At 41.5% G+C, this 13,844-nt stretch overlaps 1 protein-coding gene across 1 annotated transcript in view; it reads right to left on the bottom strand.

Annotated features, from left to right (window-relative positions):
- LOC141141245 (dynein axonemal heavy chain 5-like) overlaps positions 1 to 13,844 on the bottom strand; it is a 334,052-nt gene that overhangs the window by 135,944 nt on the left and 184,264 nt on the right. The window contains exons 57-60 of the mRNA XM_073628924.1: positions 13,260 to 13,466; positions 10,997 to 11,147; positions 9,695 to 9,809; positions 9,505 to 9,603 (exon numbers count right to left, since the gene is read on the bottom strand). Of these exons, the coding sequence (XP_073485025.1) occupies positions 9,505 to 9,603; positions 9,695 to 9,809; positions 10,997 to 11,147; positions 13,260 to 13,466 (572 nt within the window). The remainder of the gene's footprint in view (positions 1 to 9,504; positions 9,604 to 9,694; positions 9,810 to 10,996; positions 11,148 to 13,259; positions 13,467 to 13,844) is intronic.

Raw genomic sequence — 13,844 nt, 5'->3', positions numbered from 1 at the left:
GGGCCAGTCATTTTGTAAACACCCGAGGTGCAATAGCTAGATCGAAAGGCAAGGCTACAAACTGAAAAGAATATATAGAACACAAAGCGCTGTGATGTTAAATAACTGATAAATACACATAAAACCAAGTGAGGCTGCTATATTTTTTTAAGTGATTCTGAAAACAAGGCTACAAACTGAAAATGATATTTTTCTACTTCGAAACGCAGATATTTCTGGTGAGCGGGGAAAATAGGTACATGCAGGTATGCATCCTTGATATCGATTGACGCCAGAAGTTCTCCTCCTTGTAGGATGGATACTACTGATCGGATTGATTCCATGCGAAAAGAGCGGATATTCAGGAACCGGTTTAGATCTTTGAGATCTAGAATGGGTCTGACATCTCCATTTGGTTTTGGCACAGTGAAAAGGTTTGAATAAATCCCCAACCCCTGCTCTTCCATGGGGACCACCATGATCACTTTTTGCGACAAAAGTCAGTCTAACGCTTAAAAAGAGAGACTTCTTTTTCTCTGGATCTTTCGGGAAATTTGACCTGAGGAAACGAGGAGACGGGAATTCTCAGAACTCTAGTTTGTAACCTAGAGCTATTGTGGAGACCACCCATCTGTCTTGAAATTCCTCCTGCCAGACCCCCTGAGAACTGCAGAAGTCTTCCCCCCACTCAAACAAGCGGGGACACCCTTTCATAAAGATTCTTTAGCGTTCTGTCTTGTAGGTTTCCTCCCCCAGGACTTCTTTTGTACCTGGGGTTGACCCTGAGGTTTACCTCTTGAACCTGACGGTGGAGGCCGTCACGACTGCCTGCAGGCTGATGCCCCTGGCACTGGAGAAAGAGCTTATTTAAATGACGGAGGTTTACTCTTTTTCTTAACTGGCAAAAGGGTACTTTTCCCACTTGATATCTTTTGGATGTATTTGTCGAAATCATCCCCAAATAGCTTTTCACCGCGGAAAGGAAAACCAACCAGGAGCTTTTTGCATGGCTCTTCGGCTGACCAACTTTTCAACCATAAGATTCTACGCATATGTACCAACCCAAGTGTAAGGCGAGAGGTTTGAAGAATAGATTCTCTGATTGCGTCAATTGCAAAACACAAAGCCGCTGGCAGCTCGGCTAACTCCTGGGCCTGCTATTCAGGGAAAACCTTGAGCACCTGTTTCAAATGGTCTCTCAAGGGTCGACATACCCCAATTGCCGCCACTGCAGGTTGAGCCACTGAACCTGCCAAGGAGAAAATGTTTTTTAACAGGAATTCCATTTTTTTTCAGTTGGAGCCCTAAGCATTTGTGCATTGTCAACTGGACAAGTCAAACTTTTATTCACAGAGGATATAGCAGCGTCAATTGCTGGTATACTCCACATCTTAGTAAATTTTTTCTCCATAGGATAAAGTGTTAAAAACTTATTAGGAGGGAAAAAATGCTTATCTGGGTGATCCTACTCAGAATACATAAGCTTTTCCAGCAATGAATGGACAGGAAAGGCATGCAAGGCTTGAGGAGGCTTTAGTGAACCCAAACAAGAAGTGGGCTCTTCAACTGACTCAGTTAAGGGTAGCTTAAATGTGGAGCGGACCATTTCAGTAAGAGAATGTACCAGTAACTTCTCAGCTTGTGAAGCTGAAGAAGGTCCTTCCCCACTTGATCCCTCGGAAGAGGAGTCATCAGTCTCTTTACAGTCCCCTGAGGGGGATTCATTTTCCCTCTCCCACTGTTCCTCTGTTTAAGGATCCTGGGTGGTAGAAGGAGACCTAATGCGTTTTCTTCCACTCTGTGAAGATGCGATTAAAGCCGCTAACCTTTCCTCCAATCCAATCATAGCTGAGGAGAAAACCTCCTCAGTTATATAGACAGGGGCTGAAGTGTCGGAAACAATTGCAGCCCCTGACGACCCCGATGGCTCACTCTGACCAGCCTCCCTAAGATCTTTCAGGGGGGATGGTGTTGCAGAGGGAGGGTCCTTTGGGCCTGAGGGTGACCCCTTTGTGCCCTTGTTTTTTGTGGTATTTGTACCACCCCCTCTGGTCATAGTGCTGAGCACAAATGCAGAGGTACTACCAAAAAAATGCACCCACTGCTGAGCAAATAGTCCAGCAACTGCCGCTGCTATTAAAGCTCAGCCTGATGCTAAGTAAACGTGCCCTGGGAATGCCCGTGTCACCAACAATCACATGCCACCTGTCTGCTCTGTGTCCCTCTTTCAGCTGTATGCATCTGAAAAAGGTGCACTTTACAGCTTACACAGCCCGCTAAATCACGCCTGCACCGGTAAGCCCCACCCCCCCTTACTCCGACCACCCACTGCGCCCCCCTTCATCTTTTTCAAAAGAAACTGTTTTCCCACGTGAGCGGGGCTCCGATCCGCATGTAGAGGAGGGCTGGGGTGGAGGAGAGCTGCTGGATGGAGAACCGCTGTAATGTTGGCAGCAGCGGGAGCAGCGCGGCATACCGCAAACTGACCCATGCTCCCTCTGCCTCCTAGAGAGAAGCTGTCCAGGTGGGGGGACATTCAAATAGAAAAACCCCCCTTCCCACGTCTTACCTGGGGCTTGGGCTGGAGGAAGCATGTAGCTTGTGACACAGAGCGAGAGTGACAAGCATGGAATCAGGTACATGCTCCTGATAGCTCCCGATGGCGACTATAGGCATAACAACATTTATGGTGGAGATTCGAAACGCGTTGGGTTATCTCTCTTGTTACATTGTTTTCAATTGAGCTTTGGCTCATACTCATTATAATTCTTACCTCTTGTATTTGCCCTTCTTGCATCCTGCATTTTCTGTGTTCTGCACTATTGTGACATCTTTTATGTCAACTAATAAATAATATTTTTGATAAAAATATTGTTTGACTTCACTGAAGTAGCCTCCCATTTAAAGTCCCAATTAGAGGAAACTAATTTCTTGTGATTTAGTATACAATTCAGGGATGTGGGTTGGCCAACTTCTTTTGTTAAAAACTCGAAACACCACAAACCCATAATTGCATTGAATGGGCAGCGCTTCTGAAGTGCCTGAAAAGCGATTCGGATGTGCAGTAACACAGGCATTTTTAACCCCTTCTGATTAAAAATGCCCTACTAGCGGCCGAAAAGCGCCACTAAAACAGCAGTAAATTGCTGCTAAAACGAGCGCCACTTTACCGCTAACGAGGAGCAGCCCCAGTGTGAAAGTAGCCTAAGTTTTCCCTAATATTAAGTTTGGCCTTGCTGGTTAATTTCTTAAATAAGGATGCTGAACCCCCGGAGATCTTTGGTAACTTTCATATTATTCAGGTAGGTCTCCACTCTTCAGAGGTTGTCTGCTCCGGATTACACTGTGTCTGTGGGGAAAAGTGCTCGCTGTGTCACCTTGTGTGGGTAATTCAGTAAACGCAGGGGCCCGCCAAGGCCCATCCTGGCCACTCTGAGGGTCCAGTTTCACCTACAAAGAGTGACGGGTTAAGCACGCTGTAAAAGCAGCAGATGGCAATGGGGGGGGCCAGGTCAGCTTTTGCATTTGGTTCAAATGGTGTCAAGCATGTGTGGCGGAAACCAGGTGAGAAGTACAAAGACAAGTGTGTCTTGCCTACAGTCAAGCATGGTGGTGGGAGTGTCATGGTCTGGGGCTGCATGAGTGCTGCTGGCACTGGAGAGTTACAGTTCATGAATGCCAACATGTGCTGTGACATACTGAAGCAGAGCATGATCGCCTCTCTGCGGATACTGGGCTACAGGGCAGTATTTTAACATGATAACAACCCCAAACACACCTCAAAGATGACCACTTCCTTGCTAAAGAAGCTGAGAGTAAAGGTGATGGACTGACCAAGCATGTCTCCAGACCTAAACCCTATTGAGCATCTGTTGGGCATCCTCAAACGGAAGGTGGAAGAGTGCAATGTCTCTAACATCTACCAGCTTCGTCATGGAGGAGTGGAAGAGGACTCCAGTGGCAACCTGTGAAGCTCTGGTGAACTCCATTAAGAATGATAGAAGGGTTTGGCGCTGTTCCTATTAGTTTCCTACCTTCATATAGGTTACTAGATACAAATTAAAAAATATATATATAGATTCCTAGGTGCACCGTGCATATGTCAAATAAATATTAAATACAAATTAAAAATTAAAAATATGTAAATTCCTAAGTACACCGTGCATATGTCAATTAAATATTCTGCTACAATATTGTACAATCATAGGTGATACATAGACATTGGATACGTAACTTAAATATGTGGTTTTAAAGGGGGGGGGGAGGGGGGGAGGGGGGGGGGAGAGGGGAAAGGGGAGTGGAAGTGGGGAGGGGGGGGTGTGTAGGAGATCTACTCCTGAGAAAAAATTAGCAGTAACAAGATGAAGTGCAAACGTGCTGGTGAAATTCAAAAAAATTCTTTAGTATGTCTCTTGTGCAATTTCTTGTGCTGTGATAATAATCCTTCACTTATAATATCTCCTTGCTCTGAAAGTGCAGCCACTCACCAGATCACTTCACCCCTGCGGGGGTAGTAGGCAGTTACAGTTTTTGCGCCACTGTACAGCGATCGCTGGCGGGCTCAGGATCGTGGTATATCATATGTAAAGAGAGAGGGAGTGCCCATAGCGTAAAATTGCTTTTAAAAGGTTTTATTACACAAAATAGAAGGGTACTCACACTTTTACAGTAAAAATCAAGCGAAATGGTAAAAAAACGTCAAAACCGTCACAAATGTCCTTCAGCGCTGGTACAGGAGGTGATGTTTGGGAAGCACAGATTAGGCCACGCCCTACGCGTTTCGTCGTTAGGACGTCTACGGGAGCGTGACCTGTGTTGTGTCTTCCCATCCTTATATAGTGTGCGGTGTCCCCTTGTTGAATTTTCAATTGGCATCCATTTTCCCTGTGATTCCGCGGACCGGAAGTTCGTCCGCGGCCATTTTGTTTATATTTTGCAGACCGAAGTCCGACTTCCTGTGTAAATAGCAGTGTTTCTAAGGGGCTAGTGGTGGCCATTTTGCCTGAGATTTTTGCAGACAGTAGTTCAAGTCGCCTGTCTCTGTATGTCTATGCTGCATAATCCGGCGGCCATTTTGCCTGTGTTTTTGTGGACAATGGAGACCGTAAACAGTTCTCCCTATTGATGTCAAATGCAGATATATGATGTTAAATCAATCGCACACTATAAAAGGTTATTACACATTAATCGGCTTGCTTTATATGACGCTAAAAATCAAAAATATTTATGCTAAATCCAAAATAATTTAAAACCCGTAAGGAATATATGGAAAAACATGAGGAATACATAAAAAATCTATAAAAGTTAAAAATCATGGGGAGCACATAAAGGATCATGAGGAATACTTAAAAACGGAATGAGAGCTTACTAAGTACATGTCATTACGGGTTTTAAATTATTTTGGATTTAGCATAAATATTTTTGATTTTTAGCGTCATATAAAGCAAGCCGATTAATGTGTAATAACTTTTTATAGTGTGCGATTGATTTAACATCATATATCTGCATTTGACATCAATAGGGAGAACTGTTTACGGTCTCCATTGTCCACAAAAACACAGGCAAAATGGCCGCCGGATTATGCAGCATAGACATACAGAGACAGGCGACTTGAATTACTGTCTGCAAAAATCTCAGGCAAAATGGCCACCACTAGCCCCTTAGAAACACTGCTATTTACACAGGAAGTCGGACTTCGGTCTGCAAAATATAAACAAAATGGCCGCGGACGAACTTCCGGTCCGCGGAATCACAGGGAAAATGGATGCCAATTGAAAATTCAACAAGGGGACACCGCACACTATATAAGGATGGGAAGACACAACACAGGTCACGCTCCCGTAGACGTCCTAACGACGAAACGCGTAGGGCGTGGCCTAATCTGTGCTTCCCAAACATCACCTCCTGTACCAGCGCTGAAGGACATTTGTGACGGTTTTGATGTTTTTTTACCATTTCGCTTGATTTTTACTGTAAAAGTGTGAGTACCCTTCTATTTTGTGTAATAAAACCTTTTAAAAGCAATTTTACGCTATGGGCACTCCCTCTCTCTTTACATATGATATACCACGATCCTGAGCCCGCCAGCGATCGCTGTACAGTGGCGCAAAAACTGTAACTGCCTACTACCCCCGCAGGGGCGAAGTGATCTGGTGAGTGGCTGCACTTTCAGAGCAAGGAGATATTATAAGTGAAGGATTATTATCACAGCACAAGAAATTGCACAAGAGACATACTAAAGAATTTTTTTGAATTTCACCAGCACGTTTGCACTTCATCTTGTTACTGCTAATTTTTTCTCAGGAGTAGATCTCCTACACACCCCCCCCCCCCCCTCCCCACTTCCACTCCCCTTTCCCCTCTCCCCCCCCCCTCCCTTTAAAACCACATATTTAAGTTACGTATCCAATGTCTATGTATCACCTATGATTGTACAATATTGTAGCAGAATATTTAATTGACATATGCACGGTGCACTTAGGAATTTACATATTTTTAATTTTTAATTTGTATTTAATATTTATTTGACATATGCACGGTGCACCTAGGAATCTATATATATATTTTTTAATTTGTATCTAGTAACCTATATGAAGGTAGGAAACTAATAGGAACAGCGCCAAACCCTTCTATCATTCTTAATATATCTCAGCTGTCCCCATTTAGGGTGACTGCTTGTTGGGAGGCAGCAGTTCCAAACTTCATTAAATAAACCTTTACTTCCATTGCGCGGGTTCACCATCCCTTTACTGGTGAACTCCATGCCCAAGAGGGTTAAGGCAGTACTGGAAAATAATGGTGGCCACACAAAATATTGACACTTTGGGCCCAATTTGGACATTTTCACTTAGGGGTGTACTCACTTTTGTTGCCAGCAGTTTAGACATGAATGGCTGTGTGTTGAGTTATTTTGAGGGGACAGCAAATTTACACTGTTATACAAGCTGTACACTCACTACTTTACATTATAGCAAAGTGTCATTTCTTCAGTGTTGTCATATGAAAAGATATAATAAAATATTTACAAAAATATGAGGGGTGTACACTTTTGTGAGATACTGTATATACACACACACATATACAGCGTGTAAAATAAGTATTGAACACGTCACAATTCTAGGTAAATATATTTCTAAAAGTGCTACTGACATGAAATTTTCACCACATGTCGGTAACAACCTATGCGATCCATACAGACAAAGAAACCAAAACAAATATGTTCAGTTATGTTAAGTTATGTGTGTAATAAAATGGAATGACACAGGGAAAAAGTATTGAGCACATGAAGAAAGGGGGGCACACAAAAACATGGAAAGCCAAGACACCAGCTGAAATCTATCAGTAATTAGAAAGCAATCCTGCCCCTTGTCAGTGCCAATTAATATTAGCTGGTTCAGTCTCAACTGATGGCCTATAAAAAGATGTCATTACCAAGGTGTCACACAAGAAACATCTCATGAAGCAAAGAGCTCTCTCAAGACATTATCAAAACATACTGAGGGCATTGGTTCCAGTGAGCACTGTTGGGGCCAAAAATCCGGAAGTGGAAAGAACATAATTTCAGCATAAACCAACCATGACCAGGTGCTCCTCACAAGATTTCTGACAGAGGAGTGAAAAGAATTATCAAAAGAGTTATTTAAGAGCCAAGGACCACTTGTGTAGAGCTTCAGAAAGACCTGGAATTAGCAGGTACAATTGTTTCAAAGAAAACAATAAGTAATGTACTCATCCGCCATGGCTTGTATGCATGCTCACCATGCAAGACTTTGTTTCTGAAGAAAAAGCATGTTGAAGCTCCTTTAAAGTTTGCTGCACAACATTACAACTTGCAAAAAGTCTTTGCATATCCATCTGCAGGTGTTTTACCCCCCATCCTCCTCTCCGGGTCCTAGAATGTGGCCCCCTGCAAGCTCGGTGGACTATGCGCCCACCCGGAGGACGCAGGGGGGATGTGCGGCAGCAATGGGATCTTTGGACAACTACAATCCTGCAATGCTAGTTTGTGCGATACATCTTCATGTCTGCATCTACCCATTGGTAACTATACCTCTATGTGTAAGGAGATATAATTTTGCTCAATTCGAAATGTTATACTTACACATTTTTTATATTGTCCAATGACTTTAATTAGATACTTTGATATTTTCCTAGATTATAAATCCCCCTGAAGAGACCGAAAAATCGCAAGGGTCGAAATGCATCGGGGTTTTTCATGTGGATACATACGTCATAAATACAATTGGCAAACCATGCTTGTACATAGGGTGTTCCTTGCTATGAGTGATGAGTGATGTTCCATGTTTGCTTTTGTATCGCACTACCTATATGGATGATTTATTATTGTTATGTGTGAAATTAATATTGTCTGTTAAATAAATTATTTTTTACATCTACTACTTTTTGTACAAATTCTCTGCTGCTGTATTTTTGTATACATTTGGGTTATGCAGCTTTGGGGGCTCCCACATTGTGTTTCTCCCTTCGCTGCACAACATTTAGACGAGACTGTGAAATACTGGGAGAATATAGTCTGGTCAGACGACACCAAAATCAAACTCTTTAGATGCCATAATACACACCATGTTTGGAGGTCAAATGGCACTGCACATCACCCCAAAAACACCATGTCAACAGTGAAGTTTGGTGTGGGGGTGTTTTTTAAGCATAGAGTACTGGCAAATTTAATATAATTAAAGAAAGAATGTATCTATGAAGGAAGGTTGAATGGAAAAATGTACCAAGACATTCATGATAAAAATCTGCTGTCATCAACTAGGATGATGAAGATGAAACAAGGGTGGACATTTCAGAAAGACATTGATCCCAAACACAAAGCCAAGGAAGCTCTCAATTGGTTTCAAAGAAAGAAAATAAAGTTGCTAGAATGGCCCAGCCAATCACCTGACTTATAGTTACATCGTTACATAGTAGGCGAGGTTGAAAAAAGACACAAGTCCATCAAGTCCAACCTATGACTTGAATCCAATAGAAAATCTATGGAAAGAACTAAAGATCAGTTCAGAGAAGAGGCCACTGAACCTTCAAAGTTTGAAGACTGTTTGTGTGGAAGAATGGGCCAAAATCACACCTGAGCAATGTATGCGACTAGTTTCTCCATACAGGAGGAGTCTTGAAGCTGTCATTACCAACAAAGGATTTTGTACAAAGTACTAAATACATTTCAGTTAGCATGTTCAATACATTTTCCCTGTGTCATTCCATGTTATTACACATAACTTAATTTCTGAAAGTATTTGTTTTGGTTTCTTTGTATGTATGGATTGCAAGGGATGCTACCAACATGTGATGAAAATGTCATCTCAAGAGCACCTTTAAATATAATTACCTAGAAAATTGTCACGTGTTCAAGAATTATTTTACCCGCGATATATATATATATATATATATATATATATATATCATTGCAGTGAAAATGCTGTAAAGGCTGCATTAGCTTAGGTTATATTTTTACATTGTCAGTTCATTGATGCTGCTCTTTGTTTGAAATGGGAGATGCAGTACCTTGCCGGTGGACTATATTTTGCTCTAGAAGCTCTTGTAGTTCTTTAGCCTTTGAAGATCCTGAAAACACTATTCTTTTAAGCAATGTGCGGGTTCGATCTGTAAATACAAAATGAGGCAGCTATAGAACACATTTGAAAGGCACCTAATGAAAAAAAGAAATTTTTGTTCCACAAGATCTTTCACATGCCTTGTGTGGAGATTAAGTCATTCATTAGCGCTGTCTTCCCACAGCCCAGAGGTCCAGTTAACAAGACATGTTGTGATCCCATGCTGGCATATTCTAAGAAGGTGCGAACTATAATCTATTGACAAAAAAAAAAATTGGAGACATATTCTGGAATGCCTTCTACAGTTTCTCATTTAACAATGTCCAACAAACTTAACATTAAGCTGAACTTCAAGTAAATATGCAACTGACCAAACAATGAAGGCGCAAAGTCTCACTGTCCGTACTGTGCTCAGTTTGCTGTCTTTGCTTTGCGAAGCATGTTCACAGCTGGCACACTTGTATTAAAGCAGAGCATGGTTTGCTCCCAGTAAGCTGGACACACCTTAAGCTGGACATATACTGACTGAATTTTGTCTGGTTCCTGATGACCCGGACAAAATTTGCTTTGTGGATGCCCTGTCAGCATTCTCCCACCTGACAGACATTTTTTTTTTAAACAAAGGGAGTCAGGTGGAAAGTAGTTAGCTGAACAGTAGCAGCATCTAATCAGGTGCAGCTGCTGTTTGAGTATTCAACAACCGTTGGCACAGAAGAACCAGTGAGAGATTCATCCATCCATGTGGCATTGTGAGGTTGGGCAAATCTCGTAGATTTTTTCCTTCAGCCTGCAGGCAAGTCTGAGTGATGCTGCACAGAAAGCTGATAAAATGACAAATACATATACCTGTAATAGCTGTATTTAAATATGCATTTTATTATTTTTAAAGCTGAATTTCAGGCAAACAGCTAAATAAATAGGTGGTATAAATGTAACCTGGCAAAAGATTTTTATTTCTCACTGTCCAGTCCTACCACTGGAGAGGAGAAGCAGCAAACTGATGAGTTCAGCTCTCTATTATCTCCTATCATCACCATATTTGCTGTACAGGGATTTTAGGAGGCTAATACCAAATCAGATAAAGGTACTTACACTAAAAATTTGCACTAAAACTCAATTTAGCTCTTTATAGATAAATACAGAGCTGCAGTGATCTGTGTTTTATTTTACCTGCCAGCAGTTCAAATGTAAAAGATTGTTTTACACCTTACTGCCAAAATGTCTAATTTAATAATTATCCAAGAAGAAACAGAAACGAAACTATATACACTGCTCTACGTTAGCAGTCAGAAACTTGGCACCTAAACCAATGCTTATGATTAAGTCAGATCTAGACATTTGGCAATGCCAAGTCTCAGTGGTCATTTTCTGACTATGTTTGTTAGTATGTATGCCTAAAGCTTAGTTGCATACGTTTAGAGGCATTCTATATAATTACTTACTGTGTCTTGTGTTTCAATAAATACTTCCCCCATGATGTCTGTATTACCAACATATGTGATATCTGGTAAACGTGACTGCCATGTGTCCCACTCTCCTGACTCATCAAGGTAATAGTCAAAGACAGAAATCTCTTGTTCATCATCTGGTAAACTGAAATCCAAAAACAAACCAATCACTTAACACATTATACAAATACATACACTGGCTTTTAGAGCAGAACAAAATAGTAATTTGACTGTGGTTATATTAAGAAGTCAACATAACTAGGATGAGATAGGATGCATTAAGGTGAAAAAACATGAGGGTTTACAACCCCTTTAAGACCTCTTTCACACTGTGCTGCCACCGGCGTCAGAGGTAAAGCGGCAATATTTTTAGCGCTGCTTTACCGTCATTTTAGCGGCGCTATTCAGCCACTAGCGGGGGGGTTTTAACCCCCCGTTAGCGGCCGAAAAGGTGTTAAATCCACCCGCAGCGCTGCCCCATTAATTTCAATGAGGCGCAGCGGTGAGTTCACCGCTCCAAAGAAGCTGCTGGCAGGACTTTTTCTGACGCCCTGCCAGCGCACTGGAGCAGCTGTTTTAGGGCGGTTTGCAGGCTATAGCGTCTGCAAAACGCTCCAGTGTGAAAGGGGTCTTAGAGATAAAATAACTAAGATATTTGAGCAGTCAGTGTGAATAAAATTACGTAAAATGTGTTTGGCTAGTTCACACAGCTGCATTTTCCATTTGATAAATTTTACATGCCTTTTAAATGCAGTACCACTACCATTTAATAGTAGGAAGAGGTCTTGAAGACCACACAAAAAAATGCAGCAAGAATGATTTATTTAAAACACCCCACCTTAAAATGCATAGATGAGAGCCTGACTTGGACTAAAAAGTGTCAACCTAAGAACATGCCTCTAATGCCCAGTGAAGCTCTGCCATTAGACATGTGAAGAAGGGGAACGGCTTTAATTTCAACAATGAAAAGGAGGTCCTGCATAAATCTAAAGGAGCTCCACTAGGACACAAGGACTCAATACTCAAATGCAGCGTGACATTAGTTCGAAATGCTTGTGAAATCATTCAGAACTCTTTGGCAGATGCATTTGATCAGTTGACCTCCTTCTTACCTGCTTCAAGCTGCTTTTTCCTTCCCTTCCACTTGTGTGGGTAGAGAAACAGGTTTGATGCTAACAAAACTCTGACATAGCCTTTAGATCATACCATGTTCACTTTAACCGCTTGCTGACCAGCCGCCGTAGTTGTACTGAGGCAACATGGCTCGGCAGCGCGAATCGTCGTTATGTTACATCGCTCCCTCTGGTGGCCACTAGGGTCGCGCATGCGCCCGCAGCTCGCCCCCGGAGCCGATGCGAGTGCCCGGCGGTCTCGATGACCGCCAGGCTCCCATGATCTCTTGTAACACGGCCCTTTGATCGCCCCCTAGTGTTAACCCCTTTAAAATTGTCCGATGTGTCATAATGTCGCAGTCACGATAAAAATCGCAGATCGCCACCATTACTAGTAAAAAAAAAATAATAATAAAAATGCTATAAATCTATCCCCTATTTTGTAGACGCTATAACTTTTGCACAAACCAATCAATATACGCGATTTTTTTTTACCAAAAATATGTAGAATAATACATATCGGCCTAAACTGAGGAAAAAAAAATGTTTTTTTAATCTATTTTTGGGGGATATTTGTTACAGCAAGTAAAAAATAATGTATTTTTTTTTCAAAATTGTCGCTCTTTTTTTGTTTATAGCGCAAAAAATAAAAACTGCAGAGATGATCAAATACCACCAAAAGAAAGCTCTATTTGTGGGAAAAAAAAGGACGTCAATTTTGTTTGGGTACAACGTCGCATGACCACGCAATTGTCAGTTAAAGTGACGCAGTGCCAAATCGCAAAAAGTGCTCTGGTCAGGAAGGGGGTAAAATCTCCCGGGGCTGAAGCAGTTAAACCTCTTTTAAATAATGCAGCATTTTACGCATTTGAGGAGTCTGAAATCAAAACTCTGATAGGCCTCAAGCATATAGAATACAGTCAGAATGTGTTTATACACTGTACAAAGTGATTTTTTGAAACTATGCTGCTTGCTATCAGGTCTGTTCAAACAATACAGAAACCAGATACAGTGCAGATGTGCAGATTAGCCTTTAAGAAGCAGTAGGAGTATTCATTATTTGCTGGGACCTGGTAATATTGCATACTAACCTTTATTGAAAGAATAACAAAGGCATATACAGTACAGAAAACAAAGCCACTTACACTGAGGTGTAGACCTTTAGCAGCTCACTGAACCTTTTCCTTTCTGAAGTTTCAATAAGTGTTCCAACTGACCAAATAAGGCAGAAGACGAAAAGCCTCTCAATATGCAGCTGTCCTCCAATACTCTGAGCTTTGTCATTTAACATGACCGTAAGTAGGTTCGTGCATGAATGGAAAAGGCCAACTTCTGTTACCGGAATAATCGGCCTTGAGATAAAGACATAATATACATGTCAATTTCAGATGGAATCCTTCTTAATGCTAGCATAGACTAAACCACTGATCTACAGGTAGAAGAAAATAAATCAGTAACACAACAGCAAATCAGAAAAACTCTGAAACAAATCTATTACTATGTGTCCATTTAGATAAAACCAAAATCTATGGCAACCATTACATCTCAGTAGATGGACTTCTTTGAAGAATTGTAATCAACAATGAAAATGCCAGACTGCTTAGCAGAGGTAACCCCTCTATGTCTCTACTCAAAAACGAGATTTAAAATATAAAATAATTTTAGTTGGAAAATCAGCGCTGTACTTATACAATCAGTTAAGTGAACCAAACGATTGCTTTCATTGTATA

The sequence above is a fragment of the Aquarana catesbeiana genome, linkage group LG04, assembly GCF_042186555.1.
Source record: "Aquarana catesbeiana isolate 2022-GZ linkage group LG04, ASM4218655v1, whole genome shotgun sequence".
Classification (NCBI taxonomy): domain Eukaryota; kingdom Metazoa; phylum Chordata; class Amphibia; order Anura; family Ranidae; genus Aquarana; species Aquarana catesbeiana.
The sequence above is the reverse complement of the archived record's forward strand: the minus strand, read 5'-3'. Positions and strand labels throughout refer to the sequence as shown.